This window comes from Limanda limanda, chromosome 19 (genome assembly GCF_963576545.1).
Source record: "Limanda limanda chromosome 19, fLimLim1.1, whole genome shotgun sequence".
Classification (NCBI taxonomy): Eukaryota; Metazoa; Chordata; class Actinopteri; order Pleuronectiformes; family Pleuronectidae; genus Limanda; species Limanda limanda.
Window position 1 is genome coordinate 17,012,745 of NC_083654.1, and position 13,099 is coordinate 17,025,843.

The 13,099-nt window shown below is 38.4% G+C and overlaps 2 protein-coding genes across 2 annotated transcripts; both read left to right on the plus strand.

Annotated features, from left to right (window-relative positions):
• Positions 1-1,123: 1,123 nt before the first annotated feature.
• LOC133026480 (lymphocyte antigen 6 complex locus protein G6d-like) lies at positions 1,124-2,844 on the plus strand. Its single transcript, XM_061093375.1, has 3 exons — positions 1,124-1,175; positions 1,505-1,615; positions 2,621-2,844. The coding sequence occupies exons 1-3, from the start codon at positions 1,124-1,126 to the stop codon at positions 2,842-2,844; spliced, it is 387 nt and encodes a 128-aa protein (XP_060949358.1).
• Positions 2,845-8,537: 5,693 nt separating this feature from the next.
• Positions 8,538-11,493, plus strand: LOC133026481 (prostate stem cell antigen-like). The gene is made up of 3 exons (XM_061093376.1): positions 8,538-8,604; positions 9,858-9,968; positions 11,267-11,493. Exons 1-3 carry the CDS (start codon positions 8,538-8,540, stop codon positions 11,491-11,493), a joined length of 405 nt encoding a protein of 134 aa, XP_060949359.1.
• The last annotated feature ends 1,606 nt before the right edge of the window (positions 11,494-13,099 follow it).

The window sequence follows — 13,099 nt, forward strand, 5'->3', positions numbered from 1 at the left end:
GACTTGATGCATTAAGGAGACTAGCTGGTGGAACAATGTACAAACGCTAACAGAGTCACATGAGCAATTCACCCCCAAGTCTGAAGATGTCTCCCACAGCTTCCCAGTATATCTTCCTCTACTTGCATCACCCATTATAACAGCACATCCATCAATGACTGGAATTGCTGTCACTCTGTTATATGTAGGTGTTTACATCCTGTTGGATAGTTAAGCCTAAAGAATGCATTCCTAAATCACACTGTGTCCTTACGTCTTGCCATTGGTGAAATACGCAAAAGAGTCGAAGTTGGTGAAAGTTGAAGTTGGTGCCTCTCTGTTTGGGGCATCTGAGCTAGATATTAAAGTCGGGAAGCATAGACACTACAATGTACTGGTGGTTGGCCCTTTATCTATAACCATACCTAGGGTACTGCTTGGGAAGAGAAGGGAGCATCTGTGGAATTCAAAGTTTTACGCTCTGTCCCATCAAAATGAAGGCGATAAAAAGCCCCATAAATACATTTAAAAAGCCAAAACCTTTCCCTTCGAGAGCTGCCAAACTATCTAATAAAGTTTTCAAGACCAGTATATATATAAGTCATTAAATATATCACAAACAGCTTTAGTTGCTCTCAGACTTGGAGCAGTGACAACTGCCTCCACACTGGCAACAGTTTGGCAGCTTTCTCCAACCAAACAGTGTGGCAACAAAGGCAGCTGCCTCCAACAGTGAAGCAACAAGGCAGCTGTTTTTAAATAATGTGGCAACAAGGCAGCTTCCTTTAAATAATGCAGCTGCCTTTAAATAATGCCTCAAACAGTGTGGCATTAAGGATAGCTAACTTGGTTCTGCCTCTAAAAAGTGGTATCAAAGGCAGCTGGCTTTAATTATTGTCTGGCACCTGCCTTTACATGTCAGTGTCAGTTTCTGTTGACGAGCTACCGCTGCCACGATCTGAGCTTGCCCTTTCTGCAGATTTGAGAGATTTGGATAAAAAGTGGCCAGGCGCAGAGTGACACCTGCTGTGATTAGTTTACAGCGTCGTTTGTTGGGAGGCGGAAGCTTATAAAAATCAGAGTAGAGGACAAAAAGCGCTATTCTATATCTTACAGCCTAATCTAACTCTTCTCATCCTCCAACATGAACAAAATTATTCACCAGCTCCTTGTACTGGGATTCTGCATCGCCATCGGTGAGTTACAACTTTTAATTTGATAAGTGGGTGCCTATTTGAACTTGAAGGCAATTAAATCAGAAGATGCGGATAACTGTAGTAGATAAGTTCATTGAGTTAGTGTTTGAACGAAAAATTATCAACCAAATCTAGGGCGACATCTAGATGTTATAACCATTTTAGATGCAACCACTTCATACACCTTTCCAAGCTGAACATGTCAGAAGCTATGTCCTGTCTTGAAGAAGCCCCATGATTATTGCCTGTTGTAAAACACTCAACACTAATTATACTTTTCTGTTTTTTCTCCTCATCTCCCTCCCTCCTTTCCTGGTTTTTGAAATCAGGCCAAGCTCTGCAATGCTACAACTGCAAAATAGGCGCGTTCGGCGTGTGCATAACCACTAAAACGGATTGTGCAGCCGGAGAGAAATGCTTCAGTGGTAATGGGACGGCAGGTAAGACGCTCAGAAGATTCTCATGGGACAACGTTCATCTCAACAAGTTCCATAAAAACTCTAGAAACCAAACCAGTTGCATTTTGGAAATAATATACAACAAATGGCAAAAAAAGGAAATAGTTGAAATAGTTGGCTAAACAGTTATTTGGCAAATGTCCGCATGAGCAGATAAATAAACTCAGATTAATCAAAATGATCATCAGCTGAAGCTATAAATACACAAACTGATATGTTGGATTTATCAGGCATGGCAGATCGGCCTCTTTTCACCCTGAGGAATGAATTTAAGTGTTTTTGAGATGATTATTGAGATTATAAATGTTTGCCTACGCTCAGAATAGATAAACACTTCAGTCTGACAGGTTGGAAAGAAATGCACATAAAAGCTACTCATTCATAGCAGTTCACTGTCTGTTTACAAACTGGATTTTAAGATTAGGGCTTCATTACAACGTAAATTTACAGTAAACATGAAGTCAGGTGAGTAATGTCAACTTCACAATTGTTTTAACAATGTGTTGAAGGTTTAAATGATTGTATTTAAGATAGTTTTTTACATTTAAATCAAAGCTGCTAAATTAGTTTTTCCAAATACAGCCATTAGTACATTTTTTATGTGATATGATTTGAACATGACCTTGAAATATTAAAATTTCAAATAAAATAAGAGCAGACTTTAGTTCTGCTGTGTGGTCAGACTGAACTTGTCAGTGACAGTGATCGATGATCCACCGTAAATAGGAAGCTGAGGATCTACCAAAAACTTTAAAAAATGTAAAGCATGAACGCTGTGAAGAAAGAAATTCTTTGCAGATATGATCATTTATAAAGTATTTGCTATCTCTGTAGTTTTTAAATGCTGTATAGGGGAGATTTAAAGTTGTGTAACTTTATATTATATCGTCATTCAAACGTAGTTTAGCACCAGCAAACTAAAACAGGAGCAACGAGGTCTTCAACACAACAACTGACGGTGAATGTGTGTTTGTTGTCGTTCCACAGTCACCGCCGTCCTGAAAACAATGCAGAAGGGCTGTCTAAAGGAGGCTGAGTGCAACAAGACAACGGACAAGGGCGTTATCAGCAAGTACCCTCTCTTCTCCACAACCAAGACGTGCTGCAACACTGACCTCTGCAATGCAGCGCCTGGTCTGCCCGGGGCCTCCGGGCTCAGCCTGGCCCTCGCCACCATCACTGCTCTGCTCATGGCCCAAGTCCTGGTTTGACAGAAGATACAGTGGATACTGGATCACACAAACCACACACACACATGCATAAACACACACATTTCATTATGTACACACACAAGCACTACCAGAGTTAAATTAAATGTCCACCTCAGACATGAGCTCTGTGGTTTTGTAACGTCAGAGATTGTTTTCTTCTCTTCACACACTTTGTCTTTATTCTTCTCCAGGTTCTTGTTCATTTCACACTAATGCTTGTCCGTTAAAATTAACTTTCCTATTTTCCTATCTTCCTTGTATCAGCCTTCATTTTTTTCATTTCTTCAAACTATTTCAAGCCAACACTGACGTGATTTGAGTTCTCTGCAATTAACTTTCTCCGCTTGGATTAGCAGGATAAGTTTTATTACAATTCTGTGTCCGTTTTCTCGTTTAGTTTGTGCCATTTTATCTTAAAGGAATAGCTGGACTTTTTTGTAAAATGCATTTAGTCCGAGCAGTGCACCAAAAGAGTGAACTACTCACGTCTGTGTCGTAAATGCAAAGCTGCGCCAGCAGAACAGTTTTCTTCATGTTTGTCATGTTTCTTTTCTATCAAACTCTGAAAGAAGCAGAGAAAGTGAATTCAATAAATTGTCAAGCTATTCTTTTAATTTGCTGTATTCTGACCCACTGTACTGTCATTTCAGCCAAAATATTCAAACAAATGTATGATTTTTTAACCAATATATGTTGATGTCAAAGCTTTAATAAACATTTCTATTGCCAGTCATTTCATTAATGCTATTTGCTTTGTTTTAACTATTCTCTTGTTTTGCTGTTTGTACCTTCTACTCTTTTTTTTTTACTCCAACGGTTCCATTAATGTTTTTTAACCTGTTCTACTTCAGATATTGGTTTATGCATTAAGGCACCTGCCACAGCAGCTCCCACGTTTGCTTGGAGGCATCTCCCTCTGTTGCTACACTGTCTGAGAGCAACCACGGCTGTTTGTGACATGTTCAGGGAGATTTGGACTAGCTGGTGAACATTTCCTTACCTGTTAGTGGTCTGGGGCATGTATGGTTGAGATGGTTACTTTATTTGATTCAATATCTGGTCTTTTTTTTTTACAGATATGCAAATAATTTGTTTAATGTATTTTCAGTTTCCATTTATCTGCACAATTAGTAGAAAATGTCTTCCCTTCACTGGTCTTAAGTCTAGCAGCTTTAGGTCTCACGGTAGAGACAATTTCAAGGTGTGTGGTCAGTTGTGCTTTTCATGTCAGCACTGCCAAGGTGATGTAACCAGTTTCTGATGCCAATGGGAATGGTGTATCGTTCTGTGGAACGACCTTTATCCAGGTATCATTTTGAGATGTTGATAGTTGAGCTGTTGTTAAAACGTTGTCCAACACAGGAATGTGGAAGGACTTGGCAGTGATGTCAATAGAACATGATGCTTAATGACTGAAACTGCTGCTTTCTTTTCAATGAGTAACATAAAAACACAAACATTTACTATGACTCGTCTCCTCTGTCTGAAATGATAATAGTGAAAGCCAATCAATGTTCTTGCCTTGTAAGCTTCAAAGATTTTTTAATATTAAAGTCACTTCAACCCAGTCCTTACTACAATACCTTTGATATCTTTGACACGTGTAAAACCTGCTATTTGTGTCTGTAATTGCAGCGCTGCAGCCTTTATTTAAGGTTCTATTAACATTTACCATCAGTGACACAACAGTAATATCAATAAACAATGCTATAATTGAATTCTTTAATCTATTTATTATGATCTGCATTCGCACAAATTACTAAAAAATAAATATATCTCATTAAATAAATCACTACTGCCTTCAAACACTTATGTCAACAAAGGCAGCTGCCTATGAAAAGTCTGGTATCGAAGGCAGTTGCCCTTAAACAATGTTGCAACAAAGACAACTGCATTTAAACAATGTGTCAACAAAGGCAGCTGCATTTAAACAACAAAGACAGATGCATGTACATATCACTGGCAGTTTCTGCTCTGTTTTTACTGAGGTCACACACCATTAAACAGCTGAAGTGCCACGATTTCTCTTCTTATTTTCCAACATGAGCAAAATTATCCTCCAGCTCGTTGTACTCGGATTTTGCATCGCAGTCGGTGAGTTAAAACTTAATATTTTGATGTATACAATTAGAAACTCATATATTCCGCTTTCATTTAAAACCCCACTTGTTGAAACTCCACTCATAAAAAGAAATGTGTAAGAACAGATGTTTCCTTATCCTCGACTAAATCCAAGTTTTTTTACACAGAGTGTGACGTGTGGCGTTTTTTTAAGGGATTGATTGCAGTTGTTGCATTTCTCTTTTGAAATCATGAGATATTTTTACAGCTTTTGGTCAGTTTTAGTTCGTCTGGTGCAAAGATTTCTGACGGCCTCCAGGCTATCATTATATTTTTTTTACTGAGAGGTTTCCCTCAGGTATCAGCCTCCAGAGAAATATACACAATACCTTCCGCCTCTAGGCAGCTGCTTTTTGTCCCAGATGTAAATTTCTGGAGTTTGGTGGATAAAATCTCAAAAAGAAAGTTGGCTAAACAGGAAAATGAAATGGAAGCATTTTTAATTTGTGTGAACTCTATTTGATCTCTGTTTACCTTTAATTCTTTAAAAAACGTTCATTTCATTTAGGGAATTGAATCAACTCCTGCTGTGGGGGTCCAAGCACCCCCAAATATTTCCTTTTTAGTTTTTTCCAATGACGTCTCTCTAGTACATCCATGTTGGGAGTGTTGGGGTGTCACCCTAAAGCCCTCTACTGGCAGCTGCCACCACTCCACTAATATTTCATCTGGCTGCTTCTCTGGCAGCCTGGTTACTCCCATCTATGAAGGATGTTGCTGTTGTGAGTAAGAATCTACTTCACATCCAAATGACAACACTTGGGGCCTGTTGTACTGTGACCTGTAATTTTAGTGAATGAACAGTAGGGAGCAGAATAAGGCTGAGACTGCACATAGAAGGTCACAGTGGTTGTACTGTGCCACACCTGAAAACTCGAATTCCCTGCTTTCACAATGGACTACGGACACCCCTGGTATCAGGTGAAGAAAATAAAAAATGTGTGGCCTTAATTTAATAATCCATGCCCTCGGTCTAGCTGATGATGTCCTTCTGCATGCATTAAAAAATTGAACAGCTTTAAAGGGAACATATTATGCCCATTTTACTACAAGTTGATAGCGTTTCTTGGGGTCTTAATGAGATGTCTGTAACATTTTTAAACATTTAAAACAGCACCCTTTTTACTCTGTCTAAAACAGCCCACCTCAGAGTGACCTGTTTAGAGTGCCTGTTCCTTTAAAAGCTAATGAGCAAAAAATACAAAAGTTTAAATAGATGGAAAATAAGGGCCAAGAATTAATAATGCATCATTAAGATTTTTAAATGGGTCTTTCATGTTTTCCCAACAGAGCAAAGATTCAAAAGTATGAAAGAGTGGTAACACTTTACTGTAAGACCTTGTATATTGTATTTATTTGCATATAAATATTTAATAGGCATAAAAGCAAAGAGTGGATAAAATATCTAAGAATTATAACATTCATGCTGTTAATTGGACATTATTTTACCTGTTTAACTGCCATTTGACTCACTTCTTTTAAAATCCAATTTACAGTGAGTAGTCACTTGTTTTGCACAAATCATCCAACCAGAAAAACAAAATACATTGTCATGTTTTATTTAAACAACACAGACCCGGTCTAAAGAAGCAGATGTCTCTTCATTTCACACAGTAAATGACTTGAGATGACCCTGTTGTTAGCTGTCTTCTTAAACACTAATTTGAAGGGTGTGTTTGATTAACTTGGCCTAATTAATCAAAATGTCCTTTGCATCAGGCAAGGATGATAATATAGAAATGTTGTAATGGTGATTGCCTCCCTGTATTGTAAAAGTAGAAGGTAATGATTAAAATGTCTTTTTACTGTAACAATAGAGGGCGCCTATAACCATGACACCATGACTGCACCTTCTCGTGACGGAGTCTTCCCATCTTTTATTCAGAGCCTGTTCTTCAAAGAGGTGTGCTGCTGTGTAGAAACAACAGAGATGAACACATGACCAATTATAAGTTGAGTCACTTCTGCTGCAGTGAACAAACAGTCACATGTAATTGACGTGATTGGTTTTACTGTTCCCATGTGTCTTCATCTTCAGACTGCATTTGATTTTCCTCAAGTTGGCCTTAAACAGATTAGGAGATAAATGGGTCCCTGGGCACTGACGTATTAATTGTCAACGAAAACCATGAAGGCAAGACACACAACAGAATTCAGACACTTTCCGTCTCACTGTGGTTCATCTTAGTCTTAGGGATCATTTTGATCATCTTGTGGTTGTTTTACATAATTTGATTTAGTTTTTTGCCTTGCTGTCGGCTATTTTTGTCTGTAGATATTTTGAACCTATTATGTAGTTGTTCAGTGTTATTTTAACTTCTTTCAATAAGAAATGCTAACCATTGCTTGGGAGTGCATGTTTGTTTGTGCATATGACACAATGGCACTACGAATCAAGTTGATCTGGATTTCTTGTCAGCAGCACTAGGTGGAAAGGGTCAGCATTCCAGAGCGCTGAGGTGTGGCAAGGTGTGGCAATCACATGCCACCACTGTTTTTAGACGTATACGACTATTACAGCGGAATATATTTTAATGAAACGCACGTTATATTTTAGTAAGGGGATGTTAAGGACAAATGACAAGAGGACGTAGTGATTGTCAAAGAGTCGATTGTACCGACTGTACTTAGCTGTTACTTGAGCTCGGTTGTAGCCGAAACCAGCTGAACAGGGTGTGTTCTTTACGTGTCAAAGAAAAGAAAAGTGTTATCTTACCAGATTGTGATTTGAAATCTGTTTTTCTCACAACATCAGACAGGTGTGACTTTCCCAAAGTCACGGTGGACTTAGCTATTTAAAGGAGGCCGAACTTTTTAGCTTGAGACCATTTTGTGTCTGTTTAATTTAGTTTCGAGTGTATTTTCGGAGAATGTCTGTTTTAATTTGAATTTGAATCGCGTTAAAAGCCTGGAGACGTATACAAATCCAGGTCATATAAACTAGTTGTTTTGTAAAACCCTTAAATTCACAGTATGATGTATTTTTGGGGTTGCAACCAAAAGTACCTGGGGGTTGGGAGCCCTAGTAATGATTATTAATGAACTTTTATAGATAAAGCAGAAGCAGTTAAAAAGTACTTCACAATATGGAAGACTGCGAATCAATAAACAGGTAAATAACTGAATTAAACAACTAAAAAATAATCAGGAAAGGCTTTCTGCTAGGAGTACAAGAAGGGGCCGTTTCGAACGGCCTGATTTCCTCGGGCAGGTCGTGCCAGAGCTTCAGGGCCCTGAAGGCAAAGGCCCATACGCTAAGGTCTAAAATATGATCTGGAGCCAGGCAAAACACACACACACCAAACAACCGGGAGTCGGTGTAAAGAGGCTCAAACAGGTGTGATATGATAAACAGTGGATACGAGCATTAACTGACTTCTTCAGATGTTGCAGGAGCCAAACGTCCGATCTGCCCTTAAGCCAAGAGTTTGTAAACTTTTCCAGACAAGTTTTTATACGATGACTTCATTGTGTACTTTCAACACAACTTCCACTCATGAGACTGTGACACTGAAACTGGAGCGATAGGTTTTTCAATTAGCAGTTTCTATAGAATGCACTGTAATCACTGCATGTGTCCCCTCCCCAGGGCAGACTGGGAAACTCCGCATGTCTACTATGAGGCTTGGTGTCACCATGGTAAAAGAGAGCAATTCCTTCTCTTTTAATCTTGAATGTTTTTTATATATATTTTTAAAACCAAGGTGCAGATAATTACCTAACTCCCAGGGATGGTTTGGGCGTTCTTTCTAAGGTGACATTAATCAGCAGAAACCTTTTGTCAAAACCAGTTCTGAACAAAAACAATTGAACTCCGGTGAATGGAAAAACCTGCCCATTGTTAACAAGAGGCAGGGAGTTTTTCTTTACCAGTGTTTGAGCAACAAATGTTTGTTGCGCACTGGGAGTAAATGCCAGTGAACAACTCAGTATTTCAAGGTTCTAAGTATAACTATGAGGGAACTGAACCTTTTAGTTTTAGGAGGAAATACATGTGTCTTTGTCAAATGATTCCTAAGTGATCTTTTGGAAGGTACTTAAAGAGGCAGCTGACAAAGTGCTGGAAACACCTGACTCATTTATCAGCATTGCCATGACTCACCAATTAATTGTCTTGGACATTATAGAACAAGATGTTCAGAGAGTCTGAGAACAAACACGTGGTTCTTGTCTCCCCTGTCAAAATATTTGATTGACGAAATCGTTCCTGTAGTTCTTCGGAGATCTAATAACTCAACACTCAAGAAGAATTTCTTCTACAGCGTTCTGTGACTTCATCTTAAGCCTCAGCAACCAGTAGTCTGACTTTATCTTTATTTTCTATCCAGTCCATTCCCATACACTTGTTTAATTGGTATGTCCTTAAATGTGCTGTGATTTAGAAATGTAACTTTTAAATATTAGGGTTTGTAAGAGACAGACTTTAAAGAGTGGTCAAAATTAAAGGAGCAAGTACATTTTGTCTCCGACATGAGTCAAAAACGCTGGAAAAGATTATGTACACTGAACTTTCACTTCCCAAAATGCAGCCTTGGTAAATGCCCATGGACACTCGTAATATGCATTAACATTTAAGGTCTGAAGTGTGGTCCGACTTGATTTGTTTGCATTGATGTTGATGGATGACGAATTTGCACTATCCCCAGTAGCAAAGAAATAAGATAACCCCAGCTCCAATAATGCAACGCAATAGAATCAAATTCCATGAAGATCAACAACCATTTTAGATGCAACCACTTTATACACCTTTCCAAACGTCACATGTGAGAAGCTGTTTCCTGTCTTGAAGATGCCCCATGATTATTGCCTTTTGTAAAACGAATGCATACTAACTATACTTTTCTGTTTTTTCTCCTCATCTCCCTCCCTCCTTTCCTGTTATTTTAAATCAGGCCAAGCTCTGCAATGCTACAAATGCAATCTAGGCATGTGGGGCTCGTGCATAACCCGTAAAGACGATTGTACAAATGGAAGCCTTTGCTTCAGTGGTGTTGGGAGGGCAGGTAAGACGCTCAGTAGCTTAAACACTCTCATGGGACAACGTTCATCTCAACAAGTTCCATAAAAACCCTAGAAACCAAACCAGTTGCATTTTCAAAATAAAAGACTAGAAATGGCAAAAAAAGGAAATAGTTGAAATAGTTGGCTAAACAGGTCTTCTGCAAATGTCCTCATGAGCAGATAAAAACCCTCAGATTAATCAAAATGATCATCAGCTGAAGCTATAAATACACAAACTGATATGTTGGATTTATCAGGCATGGCAGATCGGCCTCTTTTCATCCTGAGAAATGAATTTAAGTGTTGTATTGAGATGATTATTGAGATTATAAATGTTTGCCTACGCTCAGAATAGATAAACATTGACTATCTAACTTGTTGGGTTTACATCCTCATCATTCCTCAGTCTGACAGGTTGGAAAGAAATGCACATAACAGCTATTGATTCATTGCAGTTCACTGTCTGTTTACAAACTGGATTTTAAGATTAGGGATTCATTACAACGTAAATGTACAGTAAACACGAGGTTGTCGGGTGAGAAATGTCAATTCATTCTTTTTTATTGGATTCAATTAAAATGATGATTTGATCAGGAGTTTGCAATCTTAAAATTTCAAATAAAATAGTTATGTTAAAGTTATGTTAGACATTGCAGTTAAAATAGTTTATTCAAAATTACAGGTATATAAAACAATTGCAACTGGAACGATTCTGAAACCAAGACCAAAACCTTTGTAATTAAATAAATGCGAAGTATTTTAGAAATGAGCCTTTTTTGTAATCTAAATTATTGATTATTTATCTTAATCTTAAACACTGTGAACACTTGATTACATTGAGTACATTCCCCAGAATGCAACTTAATGCAGTCTCTTCATTCCACCCTCTAGTTTATCAGTATAGTTTAGAGCAGACTTTAGTTCTGCTGTGTGGTCAGACTTGACTTGTCAGTGACAGTGATGGAGGATCCACTTAACTTAAAACTTAAAACTTAAAAACCTAAAAATTTAAATCATGAATGGCTGTGAAGAAAGAAATTCTATGCAGATATGATAATTTATAAAGTATTTGCTATCTTGGTAGTTTTTTAAATGCTGAGTAGGGGAGATTTAAAGTTGTGTAACTTTATATTATATCGTCATTCAAACGTAGTTTAGCACCAGCAAACTAAAACAGGAGCAACGAGGTCTTCAACAACTTACTTGTGCATTCCTCTGAGTGTGCAACCTCAGGCTGCCGTGTCAAACACAATGAACAAAGAACACTGAAGGTGATTGTGTGTTTATTGTCGTTCCACAGCCGGCTTCGTGGATTTATATAAGAAGGGCTGTCTTGTGAAGCGTAGGTGCAACCAGACCAATGAGTGGAAATTGACCGACAACTCCAACTACCGCTTCTGGAGCATAACCAGGACGTGCTGCAACACTGACCTCTGCAATGCAGCGCCCGGTCTGCCCGGGGCCTCCGGGCTCAGCCTGGCCCTCGCCACCATCACTGCTCTGCTCATGGCCCAAGTCCTGGTTTGACAGAAGATACAGTGGATACTGGATCACACCAACCACACACACACGCATAAACACACACATTTCCTATTGTACACACACAAGCACTACCAATTGAATGCCCATCTCAGACATGAGCTCTGTGGTTTTGTAACATCAGACATTGTTTTTCTTCTCTTCACATACTCTGTCTTTATGTTCTCCAGGTTCTTTTTCATTTCACACTAATGCTTGTCCGTTAAAATCAACTTTCTTATTTTCCTATCTTCATTGTATCAGCCTTCATTTCTCTATAAGAGATTAAAAAGAATGAACAAAGTGCACCTGTGGTCAAAGAATTTGAAGTCAAAAATAAATGTGTAAACCTGACGTGAATTTATGATTTGTTAACCAATTTCTGATGTCAAAACTTTAATAAAATTTTGTATTTCTAGTCATTTCATTTGCTTTGTCTTCACTCTATAAATCTGGCAGTTTCAGTGAAAACTATTCTCTTGTTTTGCAGGTCGTACCTTCTTTTTTTTTTTTTTACTTCAATGGTACCACTGATGTGTTTTACTGAAATGTAACTGAGATTGAACCAATTTTCAACCAAAAAGAAGAATGTGTGTCTGAATGTTTTCTGTGAAGCTGTATATGTAGACAATTTAAAGAATGAACTAAACGCCTAAATGCGGTAAAAAAAACAACTTCCTGTGTGCTTTTACTGTGATTGTTGGTATCGGATCAGTGCAGGAACAGCAGGTTATTCAGGTTTCAGTGCACCTCACCAGAGACGGGTTCAGGTTTTGGCACAGAACGGGACATTCTTGCCTATTAAGGGAACTCACATTTAGATCCGAGAAGAGCCGTCTGCAAACAAAAGAACTCTTAAGCAGATAAGTGGTTTGGTTGAGTTGATGTCACCAATGAAGTGTTTCCAAAGTATGAAGCATGTTTTGGCTTTGGTGGTTTATTGAGGCTTCAATGATGTCAAAGTTTAGAGATACCCAAGAGAGAAATGTCTATAGTGTGAACCAACTAGTTTTAACTTAACAAATAATAAAATATAAAATTTGATTGATTGAAATAGTTTAACAGTTTCCTGACTCGACACAATTGTTTTGCCATATTTCAAAATTAAGCAGTCAGTCAATCGAGAAATGAAAAAAATATGAACTCACGCTCATCATTCAATAACTTGTTCTACCACAGGTGCACTTTGTTCATCTCTTGACAATGCAAGCAATGCCTGTGCATCCTTTCCATTCCTTAGCTCTGAGTAACTCTTGCCTCGAGGGGAAGGTAGAGACAGAAGACTTGAAATCCCCAACTTGTCCCCTCCCAGATGACATCCTATAAATGTGAGGCCTCACCGAGCAGGCTCATCAGTTTCTACTCCTCAAAGGATCCAAGCAGCTACAAGCTTCTCTGAACAAGGATTTGTTTCCCCGCTCAAACCCAGGACCAAACCAACAAACCAAAATGGCCAGGATCGTACTCGGACTCGTTGCAGTAATTGCATGCTTCATGCTGGGTGAGATTAATCAATCAATGTTATCACTGGTTAAGATTTGTGTATTTGTGGTTTTTTTTGGACAAATTATCTGGCAGTGGTTTATCAGATTTTGGTTTGTAAAATCTTATAAAG

Coding starts and splice junctions, on each gene's coding strand:
- LOC133026480 (XM_061093375.1), top strand. CDS start 1,124: ATGAACAAAATTATTCACCAGCTCCTTGTACTGGGATTCTGCATCGCC. Junction 1,176..1,504: donor GGGATTCTGCATCGCCATCG/GTGAGTTACAAC, acceptor TTTTGAAATCAG/GCCAAGCTCTGCAATGCTAC. Junction 1,616..2,620: donor CAGTGGTAATGGGACGGCAG/GTAAGACGCTCA, acceptor GTCGTTCCACAG/TCACCGCCGTCCTGAAAACA.
- LOC133026481 (XM_061093376.1), top strand. CDS start 8,538: ATGTGTCCCCTCCCCAGGGCAGACTGGGAAACTCCGCATGTCTACTAT. Junction 8,605..9,857: donor TGAGGCTTGGTGTCACCATG/GTAAAAGAGAGC, acceptor ATTTTAAATCAG/GCCAAGCTCTGCAATGCTAC. Junction 9,969..11,266: donor CAGTGGTGTTGGGAGGGCAG/GTAAGACGCTCA, acceptor GTCGTTCCACAG/CCGGCTTCGTGGATTTATAT.